This window comes from Schistocerca cancellata, chromosome 3, assembly GCF_023864275.1.
Source record: "Schistocerca cancellata isolate TAMUIC-IGC-003103 chromosome 3, iqSchCanc2.1, whole genome shotgun sequence".
Taxonomy (NCBI): Eukaryota; Metazoa; Arthropoda; class Insecta; order Orthoptera; family Acrididae; genus Schistocerca; species Schistocerca cancellata.
The window spans coordinates 791,703,318-791,720,848 of NC_064628.1; the positions used below are offsets into that span (position 1 = coordinate 791,703,318).

Here is a 17,531-nt window from a genome sequence, read left to right on the forward strand (position 1 = left end):
AGACCAACACCGACAACGATAGTTCAGGTATTCATGCCGACGTCGCAAGCTGAAGATGAACAGATAGAGAAAGTGTATGAGGATATTGAAAGGGTAATGCAGTATGTAAAGGGGGACGAAAATCTAATAGCCATGGGCGACTGGAATGCAGTTGTAGGGGAAGGAGTAGAAGAAAAGGTTACAGGAGAATATGGGCTTGGGACAAGGAATGAAAGAGGAGAAAGACTAATTGAGTTCTGTAACAAATTTCAGTTAGTAATAGCGAATACCCTGTTCAAGAATCACAAGAGGAGGAGGTATACTTGGAAAATGCCGGGAGATACGGGGAGATTTCAATTAGATTACATCATGGTCAGACAGAGATTCCGAAATCAGATACTGGATTGTAAGGCGTACCCAGGAGCAGATATAGACTCAGATCACAATATAGTAGTGATGAAGAGTAGGCTGAAGTTCAAGACATTAGTCAGGAAGAATCAATACGCAAAGAAGTGGGATGCGGAAGTACTAAGGAAAGACGAGATACGTTTGAACTTCTCTAACGCTATAGATACAGCAATAAGGAATAGCGCAGTAGGCAGTACAGTTGAAGAGAAATGGACATCTCTAAAAAGGGCCATCACAGAAGTTGGGAAGGAAAACATAGGTACAAAGAAGGTAGCTGCGAAGAAACCATGGGTAACAGAAGAAATACTTCAGTTGATTGATGAAAGGAGGAAGTACAAACATGTTCCGGGAAAATCAGGAATACAGAAATACAAGTCGCTGAGGAATGAAATAAATAGGAAGTGCAGGGAAGCTAAGACGAAATGATTGCAGGAAAAATGTGAAGACATCGAAAAGGACAGACTCAGTATACAGGAAAGTCAAAACAACCTTTGGTGACATTAAAAGCAACGGTGGTAACATTAAGAGTGCAACGGGAATTCCACTGTTAAATGCAGAGGAGAGAGCAGATAGGTGGAAAGAATACATTGAAAGCCTCTATGAGGGTGAAGATTTGTCTGATGTGATAGAAGAAGAAACAGGAGTCGATTTAGAAGAGATAGGGGATCCAATATTGGAATCGGAATTTAATAGAGCTTTGGAGGACTTGCGGTCAAATAAGGCAGAAGGGATAGATAACATTGCATCAGAATTTCTAAAATCATTGGGGGAAGTGGCAACAAAACGACTATTCACGTTGGTGTGTAGAATATATGAGTCTGGCGATATACCATCTGACTTTCGGAAAAGCATCATCCACACAATTCCGAAGACGGCAAGAGCTGACAAGTGCGAGAATATTCGCACAATCAGCTTAACAGCTCATGCATCGAAGCTGCTTACAAGAATAATATACAGAAGAACGGAAAAGAAAATTGAGAATGCGCTAGGTGACGATCAGTTTCGCTTTAGGAAAATTAAAGGGACGAGAGAGGCAATTCTGACGTTACGGCTAATAATGGAAGCAAGGCTAAAGAAAAATCAAGACACTTTCATAGGATTTGTCGACCTGGAAAAAGCGTTCGACAATATAAAATGGTGCAAGCTGTTCGAGATTCTGTAAAAAGTAGGGGTGAGCTATAGGGAGAGACGGGTCATATACAATATGTACAACAACCAAGAGGGAATAATAAGAGTGGACGATCAAGAACGAAGTGCTCGTATTAAGAAGGGTGTAAGACAAGGCTGTAGCCTTTCGCCCCTACTCTTCAATCTGTACATCGAGGAAGCAATGATGGAAATAAAAGAAAAGTTCAGGAGTGGAATTATAATACAAGGTGAAAGGATATCAATGATACGATTCGCTGATGACATTGCTATCCTGAGTGAAAGTGAAGAAGAATTAAATGATCTGCTGAACGGAATGAACTCATTAGAGTACACTGTATGGTTTGAGAGTAAATCGGAGAAAGACGAAGGTAATGAGAAGTAGTAGAAATGAGAACAGCGAGAAACGTAACATCAGGATTGATGGTCACGAAGTCAATGAAGTTAAGGAATTCTGCTACCTAGGCAATAAAATAACCAATGACGGACGGAGCAAGGAGGACATCAAAAGCAGACTCGCTATGGCAAAAAAGGCATTTCTGGCCAAGAGAAGTCTACTAATATCAAATACCGGCCTTAATATGAGGAAGAAATTTCTGAGGATGTACGTCTGGAGTACAGCATTGTATGGTAGTGAAACATGGACTGTGCGAAAACCGGAACAGAAGAGAATCGAAGCATTTGAGATGTGGTGCTATAGACGAATGTTGAAAATTAGGTGGACTGATAAGGTAAGGAATGAGGAGGTTCTACGCAGAATCGGAGAGGAAAGGAATATGTGGAAAACACTGATAAGGAGAAGGGACAGGATGATGGGACATCTGCTAAGACATGAGGGAATGACTTCCATGGTACTAGAGGGAGCTGTAGAGGGCAAAAACTGTAGAGGAAGACAGAGATTGGAATACGTCAAGCAAATAATTGAGGACGTAGGTTGCAAGTGCTACTCTGAGATGAAGAGGTTAGCACAGGAAAGGAAATCGTGGCGGGCCGCATCAAACCAGTCAGTAGATTGATGACAAAAAAAAAAAAAAAAAAAAACCATTACTTGTTGGACGGCTGGTCCACACGTGAAGAGGCTTCGATGTGCTTGGTGCACAGTACGGTGTTCCTAGCTTGTGGTCGGCCAGCACCTTGACTACGAGTATGACTGCTCTCACGTTCCCATACAATCCAGCATCAGGCCACAGTCAGAACAAACGCTCCACAAGTCTGTATGCCGCACGTTTCGAGCAGCTGGAAATATGGAGACGCGCTATGAGGCTTCTGTCAGGTGCTGATAACAGTGTCTCTCATCAGTACTCACCATGTCTTTCCCAGTAATCACTCAACATGTGACGCTGTTCAGCCCCCCCAGTCAGGAATATGGAGTACGAAGTTTGTATTCACTATACAGGGTGTTACAAAAAGGTACGGCCAAACTTTCTGGAAAACATTCATCACACACAAAGAAAGAAAATATGTTATGTAGACATGTGTCCGGAAACGCTTACTTTCCATGTTAGAGCTCATTTTATTACTTCTCTTCAAATCACATTAATCATGGAATGGAAACGCACAGCAACAGAACGTACCAGCGTGACTTCAAACACTTTGTTACAGGAAATGTTCAAAATGTCCTCCGTTAGCGAGGATACATGCATCCACCCTCCGTCGCATGGAATCCCTGATGCGCTGATGCAGCCCTGGAGAATGGCGTATTGTATCACAGCCGTCCGCAATAGGAGCACGAAGAGTCTCTACATTTGGTACCGGAGTTGCGTAGACAAGAGCTTTCAAATGCCCCCATAAATGAAAGTCAAGAGGGTTGAGGTCAGGAGAGCGTGGAGGCCATGGAATTGGTCTGCCTCTACCAATCCATCGGTCACCGAATCTGTTGTTGAGAAGCGTACGAACACTTCGACTGAAATGTGCACGAGCTCCATCGTGCATGAACCACTGTTGTGTCGTACTTGTAAAGGCACATGTTCTCGCAGCACAGGTAGAGTATCCCGTATGATATCATCATAACGTGCTCCATTGAGCGTAGGTGGAAGAACATGGGGCCCAATCGAGACATCACCAACAATGCCTGCCTAAACGTTCACAGAAAATCTGTGTTGATGACGTGATTGCACAATTGCGTGCGGAGTCTCGTCAGTCCACACATGATGATTGTGAAAATTTACAATTTGATCACGTTGGAATGAAGCCTCATCCCTAAAGAGAACATTTGCACTGAAATGAGGGTTGACACATTGTTGGATGAACCATTCGCAGAAGTGTACCCGTGGAGGCCAATCAGCTGTTGATAGTGCCTGCACACGCTGTACATGGTACGGAAAAACTGGTTCTCCTGTAGCACTCTCCATACAGTGACGTGGTCAACGTTACCTTGTACAGCAGCAACTTCTCTGACGCTGACATTAGGGTTATCGTCAACTGCACGAAGAATTGCCTCGTCCATTGCAGGTGTCCTCGTCGTTCTAGGTCTTCCCCAGTCGCGAGTCATAGGCTGGAATGTTCCGTGCTCCCTAAGACGCCGATCAATTGCTTCGAACGTCTTCCTGTCGGGACACCTTCTTTCTGGAAATCTGTCTCGATACAAACGTACCGCGCCACGGCTATTGCCCCGTGCTAATCCATACATTAAATGGGCTTCCTCCAACTCCGCATTTGTAAATATTGCAAAACCACGTTCGTGATGAACACTAACTTGTTGATGCTACGTACTGATGTGCTTGATGCTAGTACTGTAGAGCAATGAGTCGCATGTCAACACAAGCACCGGATTCAACATTACCTTCCTTCAATTGGGCCAACTGGCGGTGAATCGAGGAAGTACAGTACATATTGACGAAACTAAAATGAGCTCTAACATGAAAATTAAGCGTTTCCGGACACATGTCCACATAACATCTTTTCTTTATTTGTGTGTAAGGAATGTTTCCTGAAAGTTTGGCCGTACTTTTTCGTAACAACTTGTATAAATTTCATCCGCACGGGATTAGGCGAGCGGTGTCGGGCGCTGCAGTCATGGACTGTGCGGCTGGTCCCGGCGGAGGTTCGAGTGTGTGTGTTTGTCCTTAGGATAATTTAGGTTAAGTAGTGTGTAAGGTTAGGGACTGATGACCTTAGCAGTTAAGTCCCAAAAGATTTCACACACATCTGAACATCATCTATAAATTTCAGGTATTTCTAAAAGTAACTAGACAACTAGCAATTATCTGGAATATACACTCCTGGAAATTGAAATAAGAACACCGTGAATTCATTGTCCCAGGAAGGGGAAACTTTATTGACACATTCCTGGGGTCAGATGAATCACATGATCACACTGACAGAACCACAGGCACATAGACACAGGCAACAGAGCATGCACAATGTCGGCACTAGTACAGTGTATATCCACCTTTCGCAGCAATGCAGGCTGCTATTCTCCCATGGAGACGATCGTAGAGATGCTGTATGTAGTCCTGTGGAACGGCTTGCCATGCCATTTCCACCTGGCGCCTCAGTTGGACCAGCGTTCGTGCTGGACGTGCAGACCGCGTGAGACGACGCTTCATCCAGTCCCAAACATGTTCAATGGGGGACAAATCCGGAGATCTTGCTGGCCAGGGTAGTTGACTTACACCTTCTAGAGCACGTTGGGTGGCACGGGATACATGCGGACGTGCATTGTCCTGTTGGAACAGCAAGTTCCCTTGCCGGTCTAGGAGTGGTAGAACGATGGGTTCGATGACGGTTTGGATGTACCGTGCACTATTCAGTGTCCCCTCGACGATCACCAGTGGTGTACGGCCAGTGTAGGAGATCGCTCCCCACACCATGATGCCGGGTGTTGGCCCTGTGTGCCTCGGTCGTATGCAGTCCTGATTGTGGCGCTCACCTGCACGGCGCCAAACACGCATACGACCATCATTGGCACCAAGGCAGAAGCGACTCTCATCGCTGAAGACGACACGTCTCCATTCGTCCCTCCATTCACGCCTGTCGCGACACCACTGGAGGCGGGCTGCACGATGTTGGGGCGTGAGCGGAAGACGGCCTAACGGTGTGCGGGACCGTAGCCCAGCTTCATGGAGACGGTTGCGAATGGTCCTCGCCGATACCCCAGGAGCAACAGTGTCCCTAATTTGCTGGGAAGTGGCGGTGCGGTCCCCTACGGCACTGCGTAGGATCCTACGGTCTTGGCGTGCATCCGTGCGTCGCTGCGGTCCGGTCCCAGGTCGACGGGCACGTGCACCTTCCGCCGACCACTGGCGACAACATCGATGTACTGTGGAGACCTCACGCCACACGTGTTGAGCAATTTGGCGGTACGTCCACCCGGCCTCCCGCATGCCCACTATACGCCCTCGCTCAAAGTCCGTCAACTGCACATACGGTTCACGTCCACGCTGTCGCGGCATGCGACCAGTGTTAAAGACTGCGATGGAGCTCCGTATGCCACGGCAAACTGGCTGACACTGACGGCGGCGGTGCACAAATGCTGCGCAGCTAGCGCCATTCGACGGCCAACACCGCGGTTCCTGGTGTGTCCGCTGTGCCGTGCGTGTGATCATTGCTTGTACAGCCCTCTCGCAGTGTCCGGAGCAAGTATGGTGGGTCTGACACACCGGTGTCAATGTGTTCTTTTTTTCCATTTCCAGGAGTGTAGTAAGTTCTCTGTATCACCTACCAAGTTTAGATGTGGAATGACAAGAGGTGTCATCAACCAACCCATTTACGTAAAAACTGCCATTTTAGAGTCTTGCCTCTCCCTTGATAAACTTTTCCGGATGGCCACGGTTCCGCTGACTGTTGCAGGAGCTGTACGAGGAGCAGATGGGTCAGCTGCAGCGATGGGGCTTTATGCCGGTGGACAAGTGCATGCCGCCCGTGGCGGGCGCGCTGCGCTGGTCCGAGATGCTCCGCAAGCGCATCTCGGCGCCCGTCAACTCCTTCGTCGCCTTGCAGCACCCGTGAGTACACGACCACCTCACCCCACTGCACACGACATTAGCACTTGCTCGTATCGAACGACTAGCAAGACATGTGTTCTCAGCGTTGGGTAGTTTCAGTAGAAGGGTAAATCCACGTTACATCATGATATCTAGTTACTCCGTAGTAGTTCGTATTTCCCCATTCACAGAGTTGCCTGAACTCCGAAAAGTTTCAATATTTCGCCAACAGATGTCAGAAGAATACAGGATTCCAACAAGCTCTCACGCGCCATCTTTTATCCCTTATACAAGATTTTGGACATTCTTTCTCGAATACTTGGGTGGTGGAGTGGTTATTTTCCTTCAGTGAGATCAGTAGTGGGCATATTATTTCCATCTGAACAGTATTTTCGGTTGACATAGGCTGAGAGTAAGATACTAATGAATTACACGTAAAAATTGCATGCATATAATATTAAAGGTTTACGGTGTGGAAGCTTAGTGTTGCATCCGTTTTTCTTGGGTTTTGCGAGCAGTGATGGCGACCGAGTGTGAAAAAGACCCACGCTCCTATTGTTTTGAAACTCTTTAACAAGCACTGCGGTTGATGAAGGAATAAGGATGGACTGTTTACAAAACAAGTAAACATTTTCGGATCCCATAAGGAGTGTGAAACTTTTGGCCTATCGAGATAGTGAGGCTGTTGAAAAATAGGAAGTCTGTGTTATGCCGCTTGAAATAGAAGTAAAAGTTATTAAATATGTGACCATTATGTAGTCTTTAGGTTTCGGACTTTCCGCTAATAAAATTCGAGGCTGTGGTCATAGACTCACTGAAACAGCGGGAATTAACCACCCGTGTTTAAAAGCAAAGGAAATGGCTGTCTAATACTGGTGGGATAAATTGAAACAAGGATACGGTTTAACTCTCAGGACACCAGAAAATTTTTCGCTCGTGAGCTCTTCTACGGTATCGATATTTTATTGTAAGTAAAGCTAATGGCTGAACGTAATAAATGAAGTAAGTTCTCACGGCTTTAGAGCTGTGATGAACCAGGGTTTTCATTCGTTCTCAAGTCTGGGAAAGATTCTCAGTCAGGTTGGAAAAAATAAACAATCATTCGGTGACAGGGGAGCCACCACAGCTCAGTTCTTTGTGGTATAAATGTCTCCAGCATTCGCATTCTCCCAGCGATGATGAGGATGAAAAACTAACTAAATCAGCCAAGATACCGCCAGTTCGTCTTTCCCCAAAAGACTGGACAAATGTGGAAATATTTCGGGAATGGTTCCAGCAGTTATTGGAAAACGTTCCCCCTTGTCTACCGATGACTCTGGAAACGCTGTCCATGACATTCCAAAACCGTGTACCTACTGTGACTTTACGGGCGCACACCACTCGTCTTCTTCAGCTATTGGACATGCGTGTCTATAAGCCGTTAAAAGAATCTTGGTGGAAGCAGTTGATCCTATTTTCGCCTAAACATCCTGGAAAAAACCAGACTGCTATGATTTGAACAGGGTCTTAGCCAATGCTTATTCCTATACCTTCCAAACCATCATCAATCTGTAATACTTTTGCAATGCCTAGAATATTCGCATATAACAAAGCTGGTGCTCCAAATGATGCTCTGTGTCCATTCCTTGTCACTCAGCAACGACCATCAAGAAAGCTGGCTACAGTAGGAAACATTTAAAAACTTCCCATAAGGTATCAGAAAGAATTAAAAGGAAGGAGGACTGAACTTTCTGGAAGAAAGTGACTTCAGCAGGAAATGATTCTCCAAATAAACCTAGGTTGAAATGGAGTTCAAAAACGCCGCTGATGACAGTGTGGTGCATCTGATGATGTAAATAATATGAATGGGGCAAAATGTATGGAATTTAAGTAATGTATGCTATCAAGAAAAGTGCCAGGAATTGACAGACAAAGTGTAATGGGTGCTGATTTCTGACAAGTAACTGCAAAAATGTTAGTTTTTACGTAAAAAGGTTTTCCTTCATTTTTTGTAATATTCTAATACAGATAAGTCTTAAATGACACCTGGTGAAGTTTATTTGTTCATTTTTCTTGATTAAATAGAAAATTTATGATATATTTAAGAATTATTTTGCTGTCACGGACTAACTTGAATGTCACCATGTTATGTGCTTTCACTAGCGCATTTTGCAGATTAATTTTAAGTAGTTCCAATATAGAAATTTCTTACTATCATCATCTGAATGTGTTGATAACGTATTTTTCTTGTCACAGAAAAGAAACATATACCCATAACCCAATACTATGACCATGTGAAGAAAAAACCTAATTACTATACAAAATCAGTAATTGCGCATATTGTTAAATTATGTTTATTTTTTATTGATGTGTGGTTTCAAACATCCCATGAGAACATTGTTTAATGACTGGTCAAGTTGGTACACTGGTATATTCTTTGAGTTAACAATCAGTCTAACTGGAGAGTTAGGTTCATGGTTTTTAGTTATGTTTTGAGTTTGTGAGATAGTGGTGCTCATCAATGTGGAATTTTTTAGTTGTTTATGAGATAGGAAGAAGTTGTATTAGTTAAGAATTTTCTTTATTCTTTTGTGGAATCCAACCTCTAAATTCAAGAGAAAACTGAAGAAACTGCTTAACCATACTAACTTCTTCCTATCTGATGAATAAGTAGAAAGTTTCACATTCATGAACGCCACTGCCCACAAACTCAGAGCACAATCAAAGATCCTCAAACTAGCTGTCTAGCTAGACTGATTGTTAACTGCAAGCATACACCAGAATACAATCTTTGCCAACTATTAAATAACATCCTTAGGGAATTTTACACGTAGAAACCAACATACTCAATAAACACGAGTTAAAAACGCTAATCAAAGATTTAAAAATCCCCAGAGAATCTAGATCTGCCTCATCTGACATTGTTAACCTATTCACAGATCTACCTATCAAAGAGACAATTGAAACTATTAGAAGAAACCTCATCAAGCATAAAAAACTAACCATACAAGAGATTTTAGAGTTGATCAGTCTGCTTCAACTAGTACAATCTTACAACTGCTCCTCATTTAATGATAATACCTACCAACAGAAGGAAGGTTTGGCTAAGGGAAACAACATGTCAAGCCATCTGGCTGAAATGTTCATCAACTACTTAGAAAATATTATTACAGAAAATATGTGGATGACACCTTCCTTCAGTCTGATGGCACAAAATATGAACCTGATGAACTTCTTTCATTACTCGCTCCACAATAAAATAGAGTTCACAGCTGAATATGAAACAAACCAGTCCATAAATTTATATATATACAGGAAACTGACCTACACTGATACCATAATACATAAATCATCACACCATGCTAATACACATGAGTATGCTGCATTTAAATAGACATTGAACAGGGCACACACACTTTACGTTTAAAACCCAAAGAACTAACACAAAAAATTTATACCATCTTCAGAAAAGTCAGCTGACAAACTATCGAACAAAATACAAACCAACTTGAGTAATAGAAGCACTACACGATTAACAACTGACACAATACATATCTTCACAAACATTCCCAATTTAGGCATAGCAGCACAAAATTTGCTAACTTATCAACAGCAACATTATAGTAACCTTCTCCTCAAACAACGAACTTGGACACCCTTTACCTCACACACTAAACATCAACATTCCAACAAAAGAAGACAGTGGATTACATAAATTACAAAACAACAGTTGCCCTACATTTCACGTAAGTAAAACAAGAAGTATTTTCGCTATACACTACAAGCAACACACAGATTCTTTTAGACTTAACCACACTGAGATATCCATAATAGCTAACCACATGTACCTAAACAGACACAGACTGCTTGACATTTATAACAGCCTAACTGTACTCCACACAGAAAATAATCTTACAAATTCTGATCTAATAGAACAATTAGAAACAATGTTACACATAGAAAAACGTTCTGAAAACAGGCTGAATGGATGAATAGAGCTGGCTGGTGTGACCGTGCGGTTAAAGGCGCTTCAGTCTGGAACCGCGTGACCGCTACGGTCGCAGGTTCGAATCCTGCCTCGGGCATGGATGTGTGTGATGTCCTTAGGTTAGTTAGGTTTAATTAGTTCTAAGTTCTAGACGACTGATGACCTCAGAAGTTAAGTCGCATAGTGCTCAGAGCCATTTGAACCATTTGATGAATAGAGTTTAGTAGCCTCAGTTTTTTCAGTAATTTTAAAAGTTTTTGTTTTTCCTAAAGAAACAAATATTTAATATTGCAACCATTTGATAACATATGTGACATATTCACAAAAAATTATAAATAATATCTATGTATAAATTAATAGTATTACAACTTTGTACCTCCTTTGAAACAGTAACACCTATGTATTTGTAAAAATGTAACAACTTTACATTGTAAATTCTTGTTTTGAATTGTGTTTACAAATGTGGTGTAGAATGGAAAGTATTTATGAGTATATAAATATGTATACTTCTACCATACTTGAAAACCATTTTGTTTCGTTTTGTAAACATACATTCACAGCGTGCCACTTTTTAATAGTCAGTTCCACAAGAATGTGTACGCTGTTATCTGTATGAAATAAAAGACACTATTATAAATATAAGTTTATACGAAAATACATGTGACTACTAATTGCACAATTACCTAATGGTTGATCCAATCGCCGCCATTATCGATTATAGCTTGGCACCTTAGCGCTCTTCCAGTAAATTAACCACATTTCCGAACTCTAAATATCATTTGACCCACTTTGCAACGAATGTCTTTGACTTTCAAAGAATTTCAGCAGCAGCTCCATATGAAAGCTTTGGTAACTTTGGATGATTTACAAGGAACACTGCCTCGTGGTGCATCAGATATTTTTCCCTCATTTTATACTAAAACCGACAAAACAAAACATTCAACTCACACTTAATCTATACACTATGCAAAAGTGCATTGATTACAGATTCGAGACAACTACCAGAGATATCGCTGCAGATGTTACATTTAAAATTATGGCATACACTGTCTTGTGGATCTGACTGTATATCACAGTAATCTTACTGGGACCAGTATAACCTAAATTTGGAAAAAAAATGATGTAGATTGTCAAAGCACCTGAAGATGAGCCCCCATAGCGCGAAATGCATCGTGCATTGAAAAAAAATCACGATTTGTGACTCGAGGTGGTTCTTAATTTTATGAAAGTCATTATACACTCCTGGAAATGGAAAAAAGAACACATTGACACCGGTGTGTCAGACCCACCATACTTGCTCCAGACACTGTGAGAGGGCTGTACAAGCAATGATCACACGCACGGCACAGCGGACACACCAGGAACCGCGGTGTTGGCCGTCGAATGGCGCTAGCTGCGCAGCATTTGTGCACCGCCGCCGTCAGTGTCAGCCAGTTTGCCGTGGCATACGGTGCTCCATCGCAGCCTTTAACACTGGTAGCATGCCGCGACAGCGTGGACGTGAACCGTATGTGCAGTTGACGGACTTTGAGCGAGGGCGTATAGTGGGCATGCGGGAGGCAGGGTAGACGTACCGCCGAATTGCTCAACACGTGGGGCGTGAGGTCTCCACAGTACATCGATGTTGTCGCCAGTGGTCGGCGGAAGGTGCACGTGCCCGTCGACCTGGGACCGGACCGCAGAGACGCACGGATGCACGCCAAGACCGTAGGATCCTACGCAGTGCCATAGGGGACCGCACCGCCACTTCCCAGCAAATTAGGGACACTGTTGCTCCTGGGGTATCGACGAGGACCATTCGCAACCGTCTCCATGAAGCTGGGCTACGGTCCCGCACACCGTTAGGCCGTCTTCCGCTCACGCCCCAACATCGTGCAGCCCGCCTCCAGTGGTGTCGCGACAGGCGTGAATGGAGGGACGAATGGAGACGTGTCGTCTTCAGCGATGAGAGTCGCTTCTGCCTTGGTGCCAATGATGGTCGTATGCACGTTTGGCGCCGTGCAGGTGAGCGCCACAATCAGGACTGCATACGACCGAGGCACACAGGGCCAACACCCGGCATCATGGTGTGGGGAGCCATCTCCTACACTGGCTGTACACCACTGGTGATCGTCGAGGGGACACTGAATAGTGCACGGTACATCCAAACTGTCATCGAACCCATCGTTCTACCATTCCTAGACCGGCAAGGGAACTTGCTGTTCCAACAGGACAATGCACGTCCGCATGTATCCCGTGCCACCCAACGTGCTCTAGAAGGTGTAAGTCAACTACCCTGGCCAGCAAGATCTCCGGATCTGTCCCCCATTGAGCATGTTTGGGACTGGATGAAGCGTCGTCTCACGCGGTCTGCACGTCCAGCACGAACGCTGGTCCAACTGAGGCGCCAGGTGGAAATGGCATGGCAAGCCGTTCCACAGGACTACATCCAGCATCTCTACGATCGTCTCCATGGGCGAATAGCAGCCTGCATTGCTGCAAAAGGTGGATATACACTGTACTAGTGCCGACATTGTGCATGCTCTGTTGCCTGTGTCTATTTGCCTGTGGTTCTGTCAGTGTGATCATGTGATGTATCTGACCCCAGGAATGTGTCAATAAAGTTTCCCCTTCCTGGGACAATGAATTCACGGTGTTCTTATTTCAATTTCCAGGAGTGTACATTCACATTATAAATTATGTAAATATGGTTGCGTGCTGACTATTTAGGAGTGTTCTTTTTTCTTTTTATTTATTTATTTTTAATTCAGATGCAAGTGTCTAAGTAGGCCTCTATTGAGGCCAAAGGTGGGTCTGTGATATTTTAGGGTGTATTTTGTACCACACTTGGACACCTGTCATTCAGATACTTTGAACATAAAGAACTCTGGTGTTGGGGCATAGAGTTTTAAACAGTATGTTGGGAATTTAGAATTCTCTCTGTGGCGAGTGCTGCAGTTTTGGTAGAAATGGAAAGAGTTAAGTGTATGTGGATTTCTATATAAGGACAACAATACCTCATGTATGTAAAGGGAAGGAATATATAGTATATTTAGATTTTTTAACAATGGTCAACATTATACCTGTTGTTTGGCGACACACTGTTCCTAATTTCTTTTCTAACTACGAGTCTAATGACATTCGCGGAATTTCTCCAGAAGTTTTTGCCATAACAATTAACTGGCTCAATGCAAGAGCGATAGGCTATCTTTCTGATGTCTGTGCTTGTGGCAACTAATAAAATATACACTGCAAAAGTAGGCTGTTAAGTTTGTTTGTTAAAAGCCTATGTGTGCCTTCGAATTTAAATTTATGTCAAGACTTATGCCTAAAAACTTGACGTGTCTCACTTCTGTGATATCCTTATCATTGTAAGCTACCTTTATTTCATTTCATTCTAACGATTTAGCTTCACATTGCTTCATTTTTGTTTTAGCTACATTTATTTTCTGTCCATTTTGATGGAACCAAGATTCAAGTTTATCTCAAATATTTATGACAAGTTCTGGAATTCCCTAAGTCAATTCATTTTCAATTAGAAATGACGTTCGCCAGCAAACAAAACTGAATGAGCATCAGTATCAAGCGGTAGGTCGTCTGCGTATAAAACGGACAGATAGGACAGAATATCGAATCCTGCTGGATTCTTGACCAATTATTTTCCAGTGTGAGGAGGAGTTTCTTGAATTTGAAGTGATTGTTCCCTTCTGTTCACTATTCTGTTAAAGCTGAACCATTGTAAAGCAGTGTCTCTCATTCCATATAAATGTAATTCGCGTAGAAGTAAGGAGTGGCTCACTGAATCGAAAGCTTTTGCCATGTCACAGAATATTCTTGTGACCTTTCTACTCTTATCTAATAGGAGCATAGTTTTTGACTAAGCGCATCTCGACTGGCCCACTTAATAGCCAATCTCACTCTCACAGAAATTGTCTGAAATTATTAGGACAGCTGGTGAAATGTAGCATGTATTACACCCTCAAATTTGGTAACTCAGCGGGGTCTAATCACTAATGAGTGTATCCTTATGAGTATAGCATACCTGAAGAAGCTTGTGGACTCTGTTTTCCATCGAAATGAGATCATTGTGAAGTCTGGAAGAAGTGGTGTTAGAGGATATTAGCAAAATGCCTCTTGAGGATGACGAGTTTTTTGTCCAGTGTGCTTACTACATCTACAGGTCTAGACCTACGCGAGCACTCTGCAATTCACAATTAAGTGCCTGGCAGAGCGTTTATCGAATCACCCTCAAGTTATTTCTCTATCATTCCACTCCTGAACAGTGTTCAGGCAAAACATACACTTAAATCTTTCTGTGCGAGCTCTAATTTCTGTTATTTTAATAGAATGGTCATTTCTTACAATGTAGGTGAACGCCAATAAGATATTTTCTCATTTGGAGGAGAAACTCAGTGATTGAAAGTTCATGAGAATAACCCGCCACTACGAAATGATTGCCACCCCAGCCCATGTATCATATCTATGGCACTCTATCACCTATTTCGCGATAACATAAAACGAGCTGCTTTTCTTTGATCTTTCTCAATGTCCTCCGTCACTCTTGTCTGATGCGAATCCCAGACCGCATAGCAATACTCCAGAAGAAGACGACAAGTGTAACGCAGGCAGTCTCTTCAATAGACCTGTGGCATCTTCTAAGTCTTCCGCTAATTGGTTAATCCAATCTATAAAGATGAAAAAAATATTATAAACCTACCTAACTTCGCAATATTAAGGATTGTAAATGAAAAACCGAATATTCAATATAGAAATTGCGTATTTTAGATGTAAGAGACAATTACGTAATGAAAACTTTTGAAGTTATAAAATATAGTAAACAAAGTAGATATGCTACCTAATTTCACCATAGCATAACTAATTCTGTGGCGCTACATGCTTTAACTTCGTGAAAAGTTGCTGAATTCCGAGATAATTTTGTTTTGTATTGTTAAAATTCGCTCAACGCATTTTTCATTCATTTCACCATCAGTGTCACTGTCACCAACATTTACACAAGTATTACACATAAAAATGGTAGCATCAGGTGAATCAATGGACCGACAACTTTCATCGAACCATCACAGATAAAAACAACACTGAATCCAAGCACTTTTATTCTTACCACAGCTGTAATTCTCTTTACAAGTTGCACACATGCCCTCATTTCTTGTCTTCTTTCACTTAAACACTGATTTCACTGTGCAACAATGGTTAGTGGTTTATTTGGTTAACGTTCAGGCTGAACCTTATTTCCTGCATCTGTATTATGAAATTAACTTCTAGTTCGCTTGTAAGAGCAAACGATCTCCCCATTTTCCCAATGTCACATTGTCTTTGTTGTCATCACTGTGGTCTATAGTTTTTAAAGTACTCCACAGAATGGAGAAATGTTTAGCATCTTTGCATATAGATCACATTTCTTTCAAAAACTAATGAAGTGCTCCACGAAATTCATCAGCTGAACAAGGCTATCTTCTTTTGCTCACATACCTCTAATTTCAACTGTAAGCCCTATATATTGTAACATGAAACTTCTTTAAAAAAATTGTATATGTGACTGTGAATATATTCCAGTATATAAAAATTCGAATTGCTTTACACTAGCAAAGTATGAAACAAACATCTGAAGAAGGAATAAATCACAGTATATAAAAATGATGGGGCTATTTCACCCAGTCAAGAGGCTATTACGCCCAGCGTATTTCAGTGTCAAAGCCGTAAGCATTTACCGCGTTTTTTGTACTTTGCACTCACACATACTTCGTGAAACCAAGTAGCACACTAAAAAAAAAAAAAAAAAAAAAATTACCTCTGCCCGAACAGGCCCTGAGACCAACGGCACCGACTGGCCGATGTGTCCTCCTCAGCCCGCAGGTATCAATGGATGCGGATATGGAGGGCCATGTAGTCAGCACACCACTCTCCTGGCCGTACGTCAGTTTACGAGACCGGAACCGCTACTTCTCAGTCACCTAGCACCCCAGTTACACAGCACATTGCTGGCACTTTATCCAGAGGAGCTGCCTGTAACACTTGTGCTTGTTTGATATCTTCTTCAGACTATGAAGCACTTGGCTTTTGCCTTTTGTATGTAAAAAAGAAACAAAGAAAATGAGTTCCGTGGAATTCTCCAATAATACCTCAATTAAACTAGTAATTTCACTGAGAAAAAATAGCCCCACGTGAACAGGGCGAAAAACAGCCCCATCTGCAGATATTTCGAAAGATGCAACAAATACAGACCTTTGTGAATAAAGTCAGCAGTATTTGTTGATACGTACACTGCGTATGTTCTTATACAAGTGACAATAAGAGTTTAAAATTTCACGTTATTGTGGATTGTACACCTTAATTTGTTAGGTTGTATTCTTTAACTATGGCAATAACCCATTACACCGGCTGGGTCGGAGATTTTCTCAGCTCATGGACTGGGTGCTGTGCTGTTCTTATCATCATCATTTCATCCCCATCGATGCGCAAGTCGCCGAAGTGGCGTCAAATCGAAAGACTTGCACCAGACGAACGGTCTACCCGATGGGAGGCCCTAGCCACACGACATTTACATTTTACACACCACAATTCGCTCACCTCTAGAGTTTGTTCTTCTGTCCTGTCAATAATGTAACAAATACCCTTACTACAACCACACACGCCACACTGAAGGCAAAACGACCTTGACTCTGTGAGGAACTAGTGCACTGTTGCAACATCTCTTATTTCAGGCTGAATAGCCCCGTGAGCGGAATAGCCCCGCTCTACCCTAACCCTTCTATGCACATTTGCTTAGACGTGGAGCCATTGTTTCTGCAATGGACACAAGAGGAGTCGTCATTTTCCTAAGCGAATGATTCAGTAATAAGGCTTCTAAACGAAACTATGGTGACTAAGATTATGGGTATGTTCCACTGGTAATACAAATTTATATGAGTGTCTAACTAATTGCTCGAACCTTAATGAATGTGCATTACAGGATCAGCGCAGCAAACCACGTATTTCTCTCCACACGGTAAACAGTGAATTATATGATCTGAGACTTTCCCCGCGTATATGCTGTTTGAAGAGTTCTCGGGTGTCCAGCCGGGTACGATTGTCGAAAGCCCACGATACTTCGGCGAATAATCATCATC

At 42.6% G+C, this 17,531-nt stretch overlaps 1 protein-coding gene across 1 annotated transcript in view; it reads left to right on the forward strand.

Annotated features, from left to right (window-relative positions):
- LOC126176568 (dynein beta chain, ciliary) overlaps window positions 1-17,531 on the forward strand; it is a 790,269-nt gene that overhangs the window by 162,510 nt on the left and 610,228 nt on the right. The window contains exon 12 of the mRNA XM_049923728.1: window positions 6,325-6,479. Within this exon, the coding sequence (XP_049779685.1) occupies window positions 6,325-6,479 (155 nt within the window). The remainder of the gene's footprint in view (window positions 1-6,324; window positions 6,480-17,531) is intronic.